The 14,297-nt window shown below is 40.4% G+C and overlaps 2 protein-coding genes across 2 annotated transcripts; one reads left to right on the top strand and one right to left on the bottom strand.

Annotated features, from left to right (window-relative positions):
* The first annotated feature begins 1,878 nt into the window (after positions 1-1,878).
* Positions 1,879-5,344, top strand: LOC137739290 (uridine 5'-monophosphate synthase / UMP synthase (PYRE-F) (UMPS)). The gene is made up of 6 exons (XM_068478841.2): positions 1,879-2,821; positions 3,523-3,606; positions 4,133-4,215; positions 4,304-4,391; positions 4,495-4,749; positions 4,982-5,344. Exons 1-6 carry the CDS (start codon positions 2,015-2,017, stop codon positions 5,117-5,119), a joined length of 1,455 nt encoding a protein of 484 aa, XP_068334942.2. The 5' UTR covers positions 1,879-2,014; the 3' UTR covers positions 5,120-5,344.
* A 424-nt stretch (positions 5,345-5,768) lies between these two features.
* On the bottom strand, positions 5,769-7,912 carry LOC137740228 (pentatricopeptide repeat-containing protein At5g15010, mitochondrial). Its single transcript, XM_068480069.2, has one exon. The coding sequence runs from the start codon at positions 7,605-7,607 to the stop codon at positions 5,973-5,975; it is 1,635 nt and encodes a 544-aa protein (XP_068336170.2). The 5' UTR covers positions 7,608-7,912; the 3' UTR covers positions 5,769-5,972.
* Positions 7,913-14,297: the final 6,385 nt, after the last annotated feature.

The raw sequence follows: 14,297 nt of genomic DNA, 5'->3' as shown, positions 1-14,297 counted from the left end.
TAATTATGGAATTTTGTAGAACACCAAAATCAAGTGAAGAAATAAGAGACAAGGAACTTGAGAGGGTCAATGAGTAGGAAATGATGATATGATTTGGGAATTTAGAATTTACAAAAGAAAAAAAATTAAACAAATGAAGAATATATAAATGATTGCACCAAGTTTGGTAACATCCCAAAATTACAATCCAACAGCCGACTATCCAACTCTAGCTATTATTAAAGCCCAAACTTCGTCAAAGACTTGGGCTTCTGTTTTTAGTTTTTTTTTTTTGAGAGAGAGGGGGGGGTGGTTGGTATATAATATAAATATAATGTTACAGCGCATCCTAAAAATAAGAGTATTTTAATTCACGAAAAATGATCAAAATGCTGGTTTAAATTCAGCTCACGTTCTCTATTTGTGGGTGAACAATCCAACACTTGGTGAATTTTGCTTTATAATGATAGGAAGAGTCGACATCAAAGGATCAAAAAGCAACGTCGCTATGAACGCTTGACTGCCACAAGCCAGTTATTCATGTGGTAACTTTTCTGACACCTCTTGCTTCAAATTCCGAATGTTTAAAGCATTGATAGGCCATACTTTCACGTTCTAAAGGAGAATATGTTGATTTCGGTTGACATTTTGGGTCGTGACACTAATGACCTGTCAAATTAGGATTTTCTTGTAGCACTCTACGATACGAACTCTAAGCGGAACAAAATTTGGATAACGACGAAGATTTTATGAAACCATGAAGTTCAAGGGTGTTTTAGTAAATTGACTTTTAGATATTTTCTTGACCATTGTTTCATTATGTTTGGGTTTTTGGTCCACCCACAATCTTCTGTCTGCAAACGCTCTCAAATCTTCCCCTCTTTTCACTTTCTACTCTCTACTCTTTTGCGCGCACTCTGTTATCACTCTCACTTTCTTCTGTTTTAATTAATTTTTTTTTTTTTGCGCCTCACTTTCACACTGCAATGTTACAATGTGAAAACTTTGTTTGTTTGTGGGGACGAAATGGGTTGCTGTTTGTTTGTTTGTTTTTTTGTTTTTTTTTTTTTTTGCCTTTTCTTCTTGTTGTCGCAAGTTGGAAACTTTTTTTTTGGGGGGGGGGGGGGGATGTTGCAGTTTTTTTTTTCCTCCTCCTCTTCTTACAAATGGGGAAATGGGTTTGGGTTTTTTTTATTTCCTCCCTTTGCCATGTATTATATACATGGCAGCCACGTCAACACTTAACAGATCCATTTGATGGAAAATGTAACGGATATATTATTTTGAAATAAAATAGTACTTAAGGTATGAAAGTGAAATATTTTAAAGATATTGTAAGAAATTGAAATAGACACCAAACCTGAAGTATGAAAATGTAATTTACCAGTAAATAATTATACTCTACTTTGCACTGCAGCCAAGTAAAAACTGTGTTCTTATGAAGAAATAGTTTTCCTGTAATTTATGAAAAAAATGATTTTCAGTAATTTATGAATAAATATTGCGATAATTTGTGAAGAAATAGGTGTTTCCAAACTTTAACTTAATTATGATTTTGTCATCAAACGCAAAAATTCAATATAAGTCAACTGAATTTTTAAACAATTTATTTTCTGTAAAATTATAAATTTGCTAAATTATATGTTATATTAAGGAGCTGATGAGGTTTTGAATGTAGTGCAAGAGCAACGCATCACTCCTCAGTATCTATTACCACAACATCTTGTATTTATAATTAAAAAATAATAATTACATTTCAGGAGTAGTTGAAATACTTCTATGAATTTTCTCGGCCTCTAAAATAGATGAAATCAACCGTTGATTCTTTTTTGGAAAAAAAAATTAATTAAGTGTTTTTGAATAATAAAAAAAAAAAGTTTGTAAAACCTTTTTCATTTTTCATTTTGCTTTAATCGCATTTCAGCATTTTCTCTATTTATTCCGTACGTAAAAGCCACTGTGCGTGCTCGTTGCTCACTCTCTCCACTAACTCTCCTTCTTCTCTTCCCAATCCGCCGCCACCGTCTTATAAAAAATGGCATCTTTGCCGTCCACCGAGTCCCTCATCCTCCAACTCCACGATATCTCCGCCGTCAAGTTCGGTAACTTCAAACTCAAATCCGGCATCTCCTCCCCAATCTACATAGACCTCCGCCTCATCGTATCTTACCCCACCCTCCTCAGCCAAATTTCCCAAACCCTAATCGCCACCGTCCCCTCCTCCACGCGCTACGACCTCATCTGCGGCGTCCCTTACACCGCCCTCCCAATCGCCACCTGCATCAGCACCTCCAATGACCTCCCCATGCTCATGCGCCGCAAGGAGGTCAAGGACTACGGCACCGCCAAGGCCATCGAAGGCGTCTTCAAGCCAGACCAAGTCTGCCTCATAATCGAGGACTTGGTTACGAGCGGCGGATCGGTTTTGGAGACGGCTGCGCCCCTACGCGCCGCCGGTCTGAAGGTCGAAGACGCCGTTGTACTGATCGACCGGGAACAGGGCGGGAGGGAGAATTTGGAGGAGAATGGGATTCGATTGCACTCGTTGTTTCGGTTGAGCGAGATGGTGAGGGTGTTGAAGGAGAAGGGGAAGGTCGGGGAGGAGACGGAGTTGATTGTTTTGAAGTTTTTGGAAGAGAATCGGAAGGTGGCGGCGCCGCCGGTTGTGCCAAACAGTGTGGAGAAAGTTAAGGTTAGGGGATTGGCGCTGGAGGAGAGAGCGAAGGTGTCAAAGAATCCGACGGGGAAGAGGCTTTTTGAGGTGATGGTGCAGAAGCAGAGCAATCTATGTGTGGCTGCCGATGTTGGGACTGCCAAGGAGTTGCTCGACATAGCTGAGAAGGTGAGATTTTCTTGGATTTTCTCGGAATCTTTTAATTTTCCCGGAAAATATATGAAAGCACTGTAATTTAACTGTATTGTTGGAGCCAAGTGTTATAAATATACACGTGGGTGTTAACAAGAAGTTGGTCTAGGAACTGCCATGTGGGAAGCTACACTATGTCCATGTGCAAGCTTAAACCTTTGCAGGGTTGGAGTTAGACAAATGGTTTCATGATACGGATGAGGCTAATTTTTCACGATTCGGATATAGATTTTCTAATATACTCCGGAGCCAAACTTTTTTTTACCGTTAGATCTTGGTCAAATTCGACTATTAGATCTTCGGTCGAAGATACAATGACTAAGATTGAACGGTTTAACACCTGCACTATAGGATATATTCCGGAGCCTCATAGAATTTTGGGATAAAAATTCGAAATTAACTTATTGTGCCACTGTTGGTTGTGATATTCTGGTAATATGATATTCTAGATTTCTAACTGGGTTTTTTGTTGTTGTACTATTTTATTTAAATATGTATTTGTTGCTAGATTTGTAAATGCACTTTGACAGTAGTATGTAGACAAAGGCAGGTGCCTTGTAAATTTGAACAATCTGTGATGAGAGAGGGAAGTGAATTGAATAAGAAAAGAATGGGGATAGTTGAATATCTATTGTTGTGATGGTCACTGATTCTATGATGTCAACATTTTAATGCAGGTTGGGCCGGAGATTTGTTTACTGAAAACCCATGTTGATATATTGCCTGACTTCACCCCGGATTTTGGCTCTAAACTTCGCTCGGTATGTTTCTAGACATTTTTTCTTCATGTTTTGTAATGCAACTGGATATTAATCATGATTTATGGCTGCTGGTTCATGTAGATTTTATAATTTCTTGATGGCATTGATGTGAATGTTGCTGCAGATTGAGATAGTAAATTGTTACTTCATCTGTTATCTGTTCTTAATTGCTGCTTGAGTTTTAGTTAAATCAAGCAAGCTTCCGGAAAATCGCTTGATCTTTCATTACGAACATTTGAGTCAATAGTGTTCCCCCTTGGTATTACTTGCCTGAATGGATTGCTAAAACCATTTTAAGCCTGCATTTTCAAAGCCGTGACTTTAATTCAAAAGAAGTATAATGTCATGCACTAATAAATAATTGCACCGATTATTCATATTATTATCAGTGGTGGAACTTAGTAATTGTCAAGTTATAGCTTTCTTCTGTGCAGGACTGTATTCAATTTATACAGTTGCAAATGTGTTTTGGTTGATTGAAAGCAATTGTCGAGTTATAGCTGATATGTGCCTTATCCAATTGAAGATTGCAGATAAATATAATTTCCTAATTTTCGAAGATCGCAAGTTCGCAGACATTGGTAACACAGTAACAATGCAGTATGAAGGGTGAGGCTCAGGCTTAGGTTTTTTTTCTTCTTATTTTTCTGTATGTTAGTATCATTTCCCTTAGCTTATCAGTTTTTTCTGTTTGCAGAGGTATATTCCGTATACTGGACTGGGCTGATATTGTCAACTGTCATATAATCTCTGGTCCCGGGATAGTTGATGGACTAAAGTTGAAGGTTTGCAACTTTGGATTGATGACTCGCACTGCATAAATTTTTGCTCAGATGAATTAATTTTTTCCTAACTGTTTACTACTTGTGTACTCTCTTTCTCTTGTAGGGTTTGCCACATGGTAGGGGGCTGTTGCTTCTTGCCGAAATGAGCTCAGCTGGTAACTTTGCAAAGGGAGATTACACAGCTGCCGCAGTGAAGATAGCGGAGGAGCATTCTGACTTTGTGATTGGCTTCATTTCAGTTAACCCAGCATCATGGCCAGGGGCACCAGTAAATCCAGCTTTCATCCAGGCAACTCCTGGAGTGAAAATGGTTACTGGTGGTGATGCTCTTGGCCAGCAATATAACACTCCAAACTCCGTAAGTTTACCATATACTACACTACTTTCGTATCAGTTTGGCAACCATAACTTGAGAGATTTGATGTTCATACCATTGTTCGAGGGATTGAGTTTGGAGTTCATAGTGTATATGAAAGAAATCACCCTGCTCAAAGGGGCATTTACATCACTTGTCTATATTTCGACCTGCATTTGTTATGACTATACTATTTTATGAGCTAGTGTTGTGACCGAAACGTATTGTGTTTCAGGTGATCTACGATAGAGGTAGTGACATTATAATCGTGGGTCGTGGAATTATAAAAGCCGCAAACCCTGCGGAGGTGGCTCAAGAATACCGTCGTCAAGGCTGGGATGCATATTTGGCTAAATGCAGCAACAGCAGCTAAGATATTTGTATTAGGCTGCCTCCCTTGTTTCAGTTATGCTTACATTATTTTCTAATTACCCGAGGAGTGAGTGAAGTATGATTCACATGAATGTGTGGTTTTGTGAAACCAGAGGATGTGAGTTTTGTGGTATTAATGTCTGTGTGTGCCTTTATTGACACCCAACTTTAAAGCAAAGCTTAATGGAAATAACTTGAAGAGCGCCAAGCAAATATGAAAGACAAATCAGAACATTTACAGTGCACTTGGATGAGTGAGTTTAAGAATACTAACTACAACGAATTAGTGGAGTTTCTTATGTGGTTACCTATTAGCACGGTTTTAAATAAAGAATTTGAAGTTGGTCATTTACGTAGATCTGTACGCTGATCGTTTATGTAATGTTTCCTCGAAGAGAAGTGATAAGGGGATTGTCTCAAAAGTGGGACTCTTCATGGTCTCTTTGCTAACTCACAGTTTAATGTCAATTCTCGTGCCAATATTATACAACATTGTGCCAAAAACATCTTTACAGTTTAACCTCAATTTTCGTGCCAACATTATAAAATATTGTGTCAAAAACATGAAGTAACAGAGTCTATGAAGAGTCCCCTTAGCATTCTCTTCCTCGTATTAACAAAATTTGAGGGTTCTGTTTGGAAAGTATAGGTGGATAAATTTTCATCAAATTATATAACCAACAATGCCATTACATCTGAAGTAGAAGTCTAAATAGCTGGCTAAACTGATAATTAGACTTACAAGAAAAGAACAAACATCTTCGTTATAAAAAATGGCTATCTGAAATTACATCTATCAGTTGATACAGCATATAGATGGCATAGGAAAACTAGTGCAACTATGTAGCAAACATTTATGATTCTAAGTATTTCGAACCTACCTGTCGAGCTTTCCACTTTCTCAAAAGCTCATCGTACACGTATTCCTTCCTTGCTCGTAAGAGGTCCTGTTTCAGTTTTGACAATGTCGAAAAGTCCAACTTCATTCCTCTTGCAATCATATCCTCCGCGTACTTAACAGCTTCTGGGATCCTATTCAAATCGCGGAGCCCTACAACCAACAAATTCCCTGTATCCTCCAAGCCAGAATGGTAATTCTCTATCATGCACTTCCAAACTTTTATAGCAAAGTAAGGGTCCCCAAAATCCAGGAAAATCCTTACTGCTATGTCACAATTAGCAAGCTCTGGAACACACTCATTTTTAACCATCTCTGTAAACAATGCCGAAGCCTCCCTTAACTTCCTATCCTTGATTAAAAGCTTAAAAACCATGTTATATGTTTGTGCATTCGGGAATGCCCCCTTGTACACCATCTCATCGAACATCTTTCGTGCTAAATCACCATTGCCATCACGACAATGTAAAGAAATCACCAAATTATACATACTCGTATCAGGTTGGCATCCAATTCTCCCTACCATTGCCTGCCAGAGAGTGTCTGCTCCCCTAGAATCGCACTTCTTGACACACTCATCCAGTGCAAGCCTGAAAAAACTGATCCCCGGATAACACCTCCTATTTTTTAAGGTCTCAAAGACCTTCACTGCCTCACGGATCCCGTCAGGTCCCTTAAGCAAAGTATTCAAGAATGAATCATAAGCTGGAACATTGTTGGGGTCCCAACCAATTTCAATCACCATCTCAGAAAAGACCTGCCTAGCACAATCCACATTGCCTTCATTTTCGAAACCCTCCAACAAAATGGCATAGGTGTCAGGGTCCGGCCTAATCTCAACCTTGGCAACACGCAAAAACTCAACGGCATCAGCGGTCTTGCCATCTCTGCAAATTGCACTCAGAAGAGAATTCAAGGCCACAATGTCCCTAGGACAACCATATTGGCTCATACACTCAAAAGTCGAAATAGCCTCTTTGACACGATTGGCAACTACATAGCTACTAAAAACAGAAGCAAAAGTGGCCAAAGAGAGTAACCTTTCTTTCGCCATGGCACTGATGGCATCCCACATTGCATCAAAGAAGCAATTCTTGCCCAAAAGATCAACAACCAAGTTCCAAGCATAGGGGCTGTGAAAGTCATTGAGCTGGCGACCGGCCCACCGGAAAAACTTCACTGACGGGCCCGGGAACCCGTAGGACAGTTTGAGCACCTCTTCAACATCTTCTTGGGTCACTCTAACACCGGTCTCCTCCAACCGTTCCTCAACAGAAGGGGTGTGGGTTTTGGCCAATATTTCGCAGAGAAGTCCGATTTTCGGAGGCAGATTCGGAGTGTCGAGGTACGAGGCGAAGGTTGGGCGGTTTGCTACTAGGGTTTGGGTGCGTGGGTTCGCCGGCAACAGAGCTACGGCTGAAGAATTGAGCGTTTTGTGAATTGGGGTTGGGGAATTGGGGATTCTGTGAGTTGGGGTGGAGGAAGAATGCAGCTTCTTGGCGGGTTGGCGTTTATGGTGACTTGGGTTGGCAGAAGAGGGATTGTTGGGAGGTGGGTAGCCATGGCGTCGTTTTTTGCTGGTTCTGGTCATATGAATATTTGTAAGATGAACTCAAAGGAAAGGATTTTACGGCGCTTCGAGAACCCTAGATTGGCATCTGAAAACAGACACCGGTGGGCGGTGGTGGAGCGGAGGACGGTGTCCCTTCGGATCAGAAAATCGACGGGAGGAAGAAGAGAAGGGGAAAAGCTCCTTAAATCGGATTCTCATGTGCGCAAGAATCAATTTTACCTGTGTATTTCATTTTGGTATTTTGTTTTGATTTTTCTTCGGGTTCCGTTATTTTGATTTTTCTTCGGTGAGCGTCATTGCCCACTTTCCTTTTCTCGTAAAAGTTTTTCAAACTATATTATTTGAGCTTTTTTATTTTATACAAACGATATTAAGATAGTGAAATTTGAATTCAAAGATGTCAAATGAGATATAAGATGTTATTAACTACTTGAGCTGATCAGTCTTTATATTTAATTGCAAGATACTAAAACAATTGGCATGGTCTAGTTCGTTTCATTTTAATCCACAAACCGAAACCCAAATCGAAAAATTAATCTGTATGGTTTGGTTTTATTTTGATCAATCGGTTCTATTCAATTTGGACTTGAACTCATTTAAATTTTGTTTGTTGAATTTGTGACATGAGAAACTCAAGCCTAATACTCAACTCATATACTCAACTCATATATTAATTCATCAATGAACTCAAATAAAAACCCCCAAAAAATGCAATTACGAGAGCATGAAGAACGAGGGATGTTGTGATTTTCACTCTATTTTATTTTTTTTACACCCTCTTTTGATTAGTTAATAGTTTTTAGAGTATTTGAGGAATAAAATGCGGTGTTGAATTGTCATCCTATATAATTACATAAAAAACTATTAATAAATTGAACGAGTGTGTGAAGCAAAATGTGATGAGTGAAAATAATCGTTTCAGAAAAATTTGTTGTATATCAGATTATGAATTGACATGATATATGAGTTACAATATAACATCTACAGACTTATTTGAGAATGTTTTTTAAGGTCCAAAATCCCTTTAAAAATTAAGGTGTTTCCAAACGTTTGTTTACTGAAAAGTTAAAAGTGATTATGATTTATAAATTGGCCGAGGAAGCAATTTTAAGTACTTTTTTAAGAAAAACACATTCTAAGCGAATTTAGTAACATCAAGGTCTTACCAGTAAACACAAAATATTTACCTTTTTACATCCACACACTTACACATGAACAGCAAACCGGCCCCGGGAAAGAACGAAAAACCAAAAAGAATCCAGCATTGGTCTGAGAAATGGTGTCATCAAAACTCCCCCTTTTAGTTTCCTGGCCAATTGGGTTGTTATTTTTATTCATTTTTGAATTTTTGTAGTGGGATTTTGTTTGTTTTCCAATAGAAGTTGTGATGTTTTTGCTTTTGGAAAAAGCAGGGTGCTTTACTTAGCATTATAATCTGTGAGTTTATGTAAAATGTGGATTGTTTAATAAGTTGGTATGTAAGATCAACAGTATATTCATGGTTCACTGCAGAATTTAGGTTGTATGAATTTCCAACGACACGAATGCTGGCAAAAAGAAAAATTCGAAAGAAGTTTGATGGCTAGTATAATCTTGACGAATTTTCGCTGCATTACGGAGTATTCAAGTTCGAGCTTAAGTTAGCTGTAATCTTAACGAAGTTAAATCCTTTCGTTACTATTTCATTTGTTTTGCTTAACGTATGTGATACTCTGGATGAAAATGACGTTAGAGCATGTCAGGTGATATTAACGAATTGACTTTTGTTAATTTAGATTTCTTGTTCTTCAGACGGTTTATGTTGGGATGACTTCTTTGATTCTCTGTCGTGCAATGCACTTCATCATGGAATGTGCAGTGGGAGGACAAGGTTCTCCTAAGAGGTATTCTTATCGGCTTGAAACTTGAACAAAAAGTATCGAAAATCTGATACCAATGCCTTCAGTTTCTATCACTTTGTAGTCGTTTGTTTGCAAGTATGTATGTTTTGAACACCTCCTTGTGATGGTTATGCAGACATTTAGCAGTTCGCCAAGGCATCGCAGTGGTGGAGGTCGTAGCCAGGTCGAGGTGGCCGACGGAGTGGTGGTTACTACGGAAGTGGTTACGGCAATGTTGGACGAGGCCGCGGCCGAGGCCATAATTTCGCTTACCGCGCCACCTAGTAAGCTGCAAGCATTGTTCTTGACTCTTGTGTATAAACGGGATGAACCTCAAAACTGTTGGTGTTTAAAATAGAGCGATTAGCGGTCAGTTAAAGTCCATTAAACAATAATACTGAGAGGGAAGCCATTTGTTTTCTACCTTGTAGAGGCTTGTTTTGGATCAGGGTACAAGCCCGAAAGAAAAGAAAATATATATTACATAAAATATCACGAGGCTACGAGATCTGAATTATATATGCAATTAACAACAGATGACAAGAAGAAGTAGCTTGCTAAAAAAAAGACCAAAATTGCATGACAAACCCAAACAAGCCAAACAACTATTATGAATTAAGAAAGATAGTAATTATTTTTTGTTGAATCTATGGTTATTTACACAGTTGACAGGTAATTAAACCATATAACCAAAGAGTAGATCACAACTGACACACCCCGACCGAGATCAGGGCATGCTGGCCGTCACACGAAGGTGACGTAGCCATGTGCGCGTGCGGAAGCTATTAAGATAATAATATAAAAGTACTAATAATTAAAAACTAACTAGCATACAAGGTACTAGTGTATGTGAGACACAATTCAGAGCAAGTCTACAACAGTCCAAAAGGAAAAGATACGACATAAATACACCCGAAGGTGACCCTACAATGGTGAGTGTCTGTCAGAAATGCCGGGACGCCCTCTGGGATAAACCACCGAACCTGCTAGACCACTAGAACCTGGAGGGGCGCAAAAACAAAAGCGTGAGTGGGCAAAAACAAAGCTCTTTGAAAACTCTTAGCAAAATATATTCTAACCCCTCGCCGTAAAACCTGTATACTTCCCAGAAAATGAACATATATACGTATATATAGGTATGCCAATCATGCTTCACCATATGCCATTCATGCTCACAATATGCCATTTATGCTCGAGAATATGCCACAACAGAATCTCATAATCAAATATAAATGCTCAAGCGTAATTCACATCAATAACATATAATCTGGCAGCCGGGAGTCACCTAACGTGACCTGTACGGCTGCAGATAGAGCTCCAATCTCAACTCAATATCTGAATCTGCACACGAGTCGGAACCACCTAACGTGGTCTGTACGACAGGACTGGGTGTAATATATACGCTCTAGTGCTACGATCACGTGAAGACTGTGCGAATAATCGCGGGTCACCTACGAGTCGGAACCACCTAATGTGGTCTGCACGACAAGGCTATGCACCTACTTGGATCCAAGGCGAGCGTGTGGTGCGGGTGAACATCACGTGAAGGACTATGCCCTGGCCCTGGGCGGGAGCACTAACATCGGGGTGCAGATTATGAGCTCTCTAAGCATTTCAAACTACTATTGCATAACAACATGAATATCGCTTACCTGGCACTTACCTGTGCGTCCACAGCACCAAATACACATATATATATATGTATGCCACTACTAATACATGCGATGATGCGTAAACAACATTCATATGATGCATGGCATAAAACAAATAACCTTTTCTATTTAATTTTTGGGAATTAATATGTATATAGGTATATACGGAAAACAAAAGCCCACTCACTGATAAGTGGAAGGGTCGTAGCCCCCTTGCCTCGAGTGTGAACGCTCGTCCTCGGAATACGAATCACCTATATGCGAAATAGCTACGAAAACGTTAATTTAAAAGCACATAACCAACTTCTCGTAATAACTTCTCATACATTGCTCAATTTGGACAAATGAATATACCAACGTGCTCTACACAACCTCAGGATCACACCCATATTTTTAGAATAATTTTTGGACCACGCACGCGCCCCCACGCGCCGTCCTAGGCACGGACCTACGCGCCCCCCACGCGCGGCCACGTGCACTGCACACTGACGGCATCAACTGACGCCGTCAGGAATATTCCGTTAAACTGACGGAATATTCTGTTAAACTTAACTGACGCCGTCCACTGCCGTTAGGAATATTCCGTTAAACTTAACGGAATATTCCCCTTTCTTCTCCGGCGAGCCTCCGGCGCCGGCGACGGCGCCGGAAAACTGGGAAATTTTCCAACCATGTTTTCTCCTTCGTTTTTCAACCAATTTCCATGATTTTTGAACCAAAATGAAGCTTAGAACTAGTAGAACAACGTTAGACTAGTTTTAAGGCCTAAAAATTAAGGAATCTCACCTGCAACAACGATCCAAGTTCGGCCAACTTCGAACCTAGCCTTCCCGACGTCCAATTTCACCCAACGAACCACTCCGAGGCTCCTTGGGACCTCACAAACACAACTACAAGCTTCAAAATTGCAAAAACAAGCTAGTTTAAGGGTTGCATGAACAGTACATAATTCGGCCATTGTTGAAACGACGTGAAAACGTTCGAATTCTTACCTGGAATTGGTATGGTTGTGCTCCTCACAACCTCACGAGTTCAATGGTGTAATTGGTTTCTTGATTGGTGAAAGTTTTGAGTATGTTTGTGTGTGTGTCCGTGTGTTTGCAGAAGGAAGAAGAAGAAGATGGACTCGGGGAGAGAGAGAGAGAGAGAGAGAGACAGAGAGACAGAGTGACAGAAAGTGAGGGAAAGAGGGAGGGAATCCCGGGAGAAAAAGAAAGGGTAAGAGTGTGTGTGGTCCTACACACCACACCATACAACACTAATGTGATAAAAACGAATTAGGGGGTAAAATCGTAAATTCACACATACGTTAAAATGAAATTTGGGACGGGATGTTACAACCTACCCACCTTAATAGAATTTCGTCCCGAAATTCAAAATAACTAATTACACCCCTAACGGTCAAAGAATAATCTAGGATACAAATCCCTCATCCTATTTTCTGTCTCCCATGTCGCTTCTTCAACCGAGTGATTCCTCCACAAAACTTTCACCAAATTCACCGTTTTGTTCCTCAGAACCTTCTCTTTCCAATCTAAGATCGTTAACGGTTCCTCGTCATACGTCAAATCTGGATTTATCTCTAACGGTTGAGGAGGTATCACATGCGACGAATCAGCAACATAATGTCGGAGCATAGACACGTGAAAAACGTTATGCACTTTAGCCAACTCCGGAGGCAACTCCAACCTGTAAGCTACCTCACCAACTCTTTCTGTGACCATGTATGGTCCAATGTACCTGGGACTCAATTTCCCTTTCTTTCCAAACCGCACAACACCTCTCCACGGTGAAAGCTTTAGAAATACCCAATCTCCGACCTCATACGTTCTATCCGTAGCATGCCGATCTGCTAAACTTTTCTGCCTGTCCTGGGCTGCTTTCAGGTTAGACCTAATTACCTGAACATTTTGAGTAGTCTCCTCGACAATCTCCGGACCCACTAAAACTCTTTCGCCAACCTCTGACCAACATAACGGAGTGCGACAAGATCTACCATACAAAGCTTCAAATGGCGCCATGCCAATGCTCGAATGGAAACTGTTGTTGTAAGCAAATTCCATCAAATCTAACCGCTGGTGCCAAGCATCACTGAACTGTAACACTGATGCTCGCAGCATATCTTCCAAGGTCTGAATAGTTCTCTCGGACTGTCCGTCCGTCTGTGGATGATATGCCGTACTGTAAAGTAGTCTCGTACCCAAAGCTTCCTGAAAAGCTACCCAAAACTTCGATGTGAATCGTGGATCACGATCTGAGACGATACTTACAGGGACACCATGGTACTTCACAACCTTCGAGATAAACAACTCCGCTAACCGGCTCAAAGAATACTTCTCTCTCACTGGAATAAAATGTGCCGACTTAGTGAGCCGATCAACAATCACCCAAATGCCATCAAAGCCATTATGTGTACGCGGCAACTTGTACACAAAATCCATAGTGATATTTTCCCATTTCCACTCTGAAACGGGAAGCGGCTGCAACAATCCAAACGGCTTCTTTCTTTCTGCTTTAACCTGCTGACAAACAGCACAACTGCTCACATACTCAGCTATCTCCCTTTTTATACCCGGCCAATAGTAAAATGGTCGAATAGTATGATACATTTTAGTTGCCCCTGGGTGCATGGCATAAGCCGAGATATGTGCTTCATCTAGAATTTCCTTCTTCAAATCCGCATTACTAGGCACGAACATTCTACCCTCTAACATCAACATGCCATCAGAATCATGAACTCTGAGATCTCGCCTCCTTCCTTGATCTCGAGCTCGAATTAGTTCTTGAATCTGTTCATCAGCTACCTAAGCTTCAAGCACCCGATCAACTAAGATTGGCCTAACTTGAAAATTAGCAAGTAACGCCACTTCTCGATCTTCTGCTTCTAACCTTACTCCCGTAGTACGTAGGTCCACCAAAAGAGGAATACGACTAGCGTACAACGCATTGATACGGCCTTGTGACTTCCTGCTAAGTGCATCGGGCACTACGTTCGCATGACCAGGGTGATAATCAATCGTGCAATCGTAATCGCTGAGCAACTCCAACCACCTTCGTTGACGAAGATTAAGTTCCTTCTGGGTGAAGAGATACTGAAGACTCTTGTGATCTGTGAAGATCCTACACTTCTCTCCGTAAAGATAATGTCTCCACAACTTCAACGCAAAGATGATAGC

Source organism: Pyrus communis, chromosome 9 (assembly GCF_041283825.1).
Source record: "Pyrus communis isolate YQ-2024b chromosome 9, ASM4128382v1, whole genome shotgun sequence".
Classification (NCBI taxonomy): domain Eukaryota; kingdom Viridiplantae; phylum Streptophyta; class Magnoliopsida; order Rosales; family Rosaceae; genus Pyrus; species Pyrus communis.
This window is presented reverse-complemented; position numbering and strand designations above follow the sequence as displayed.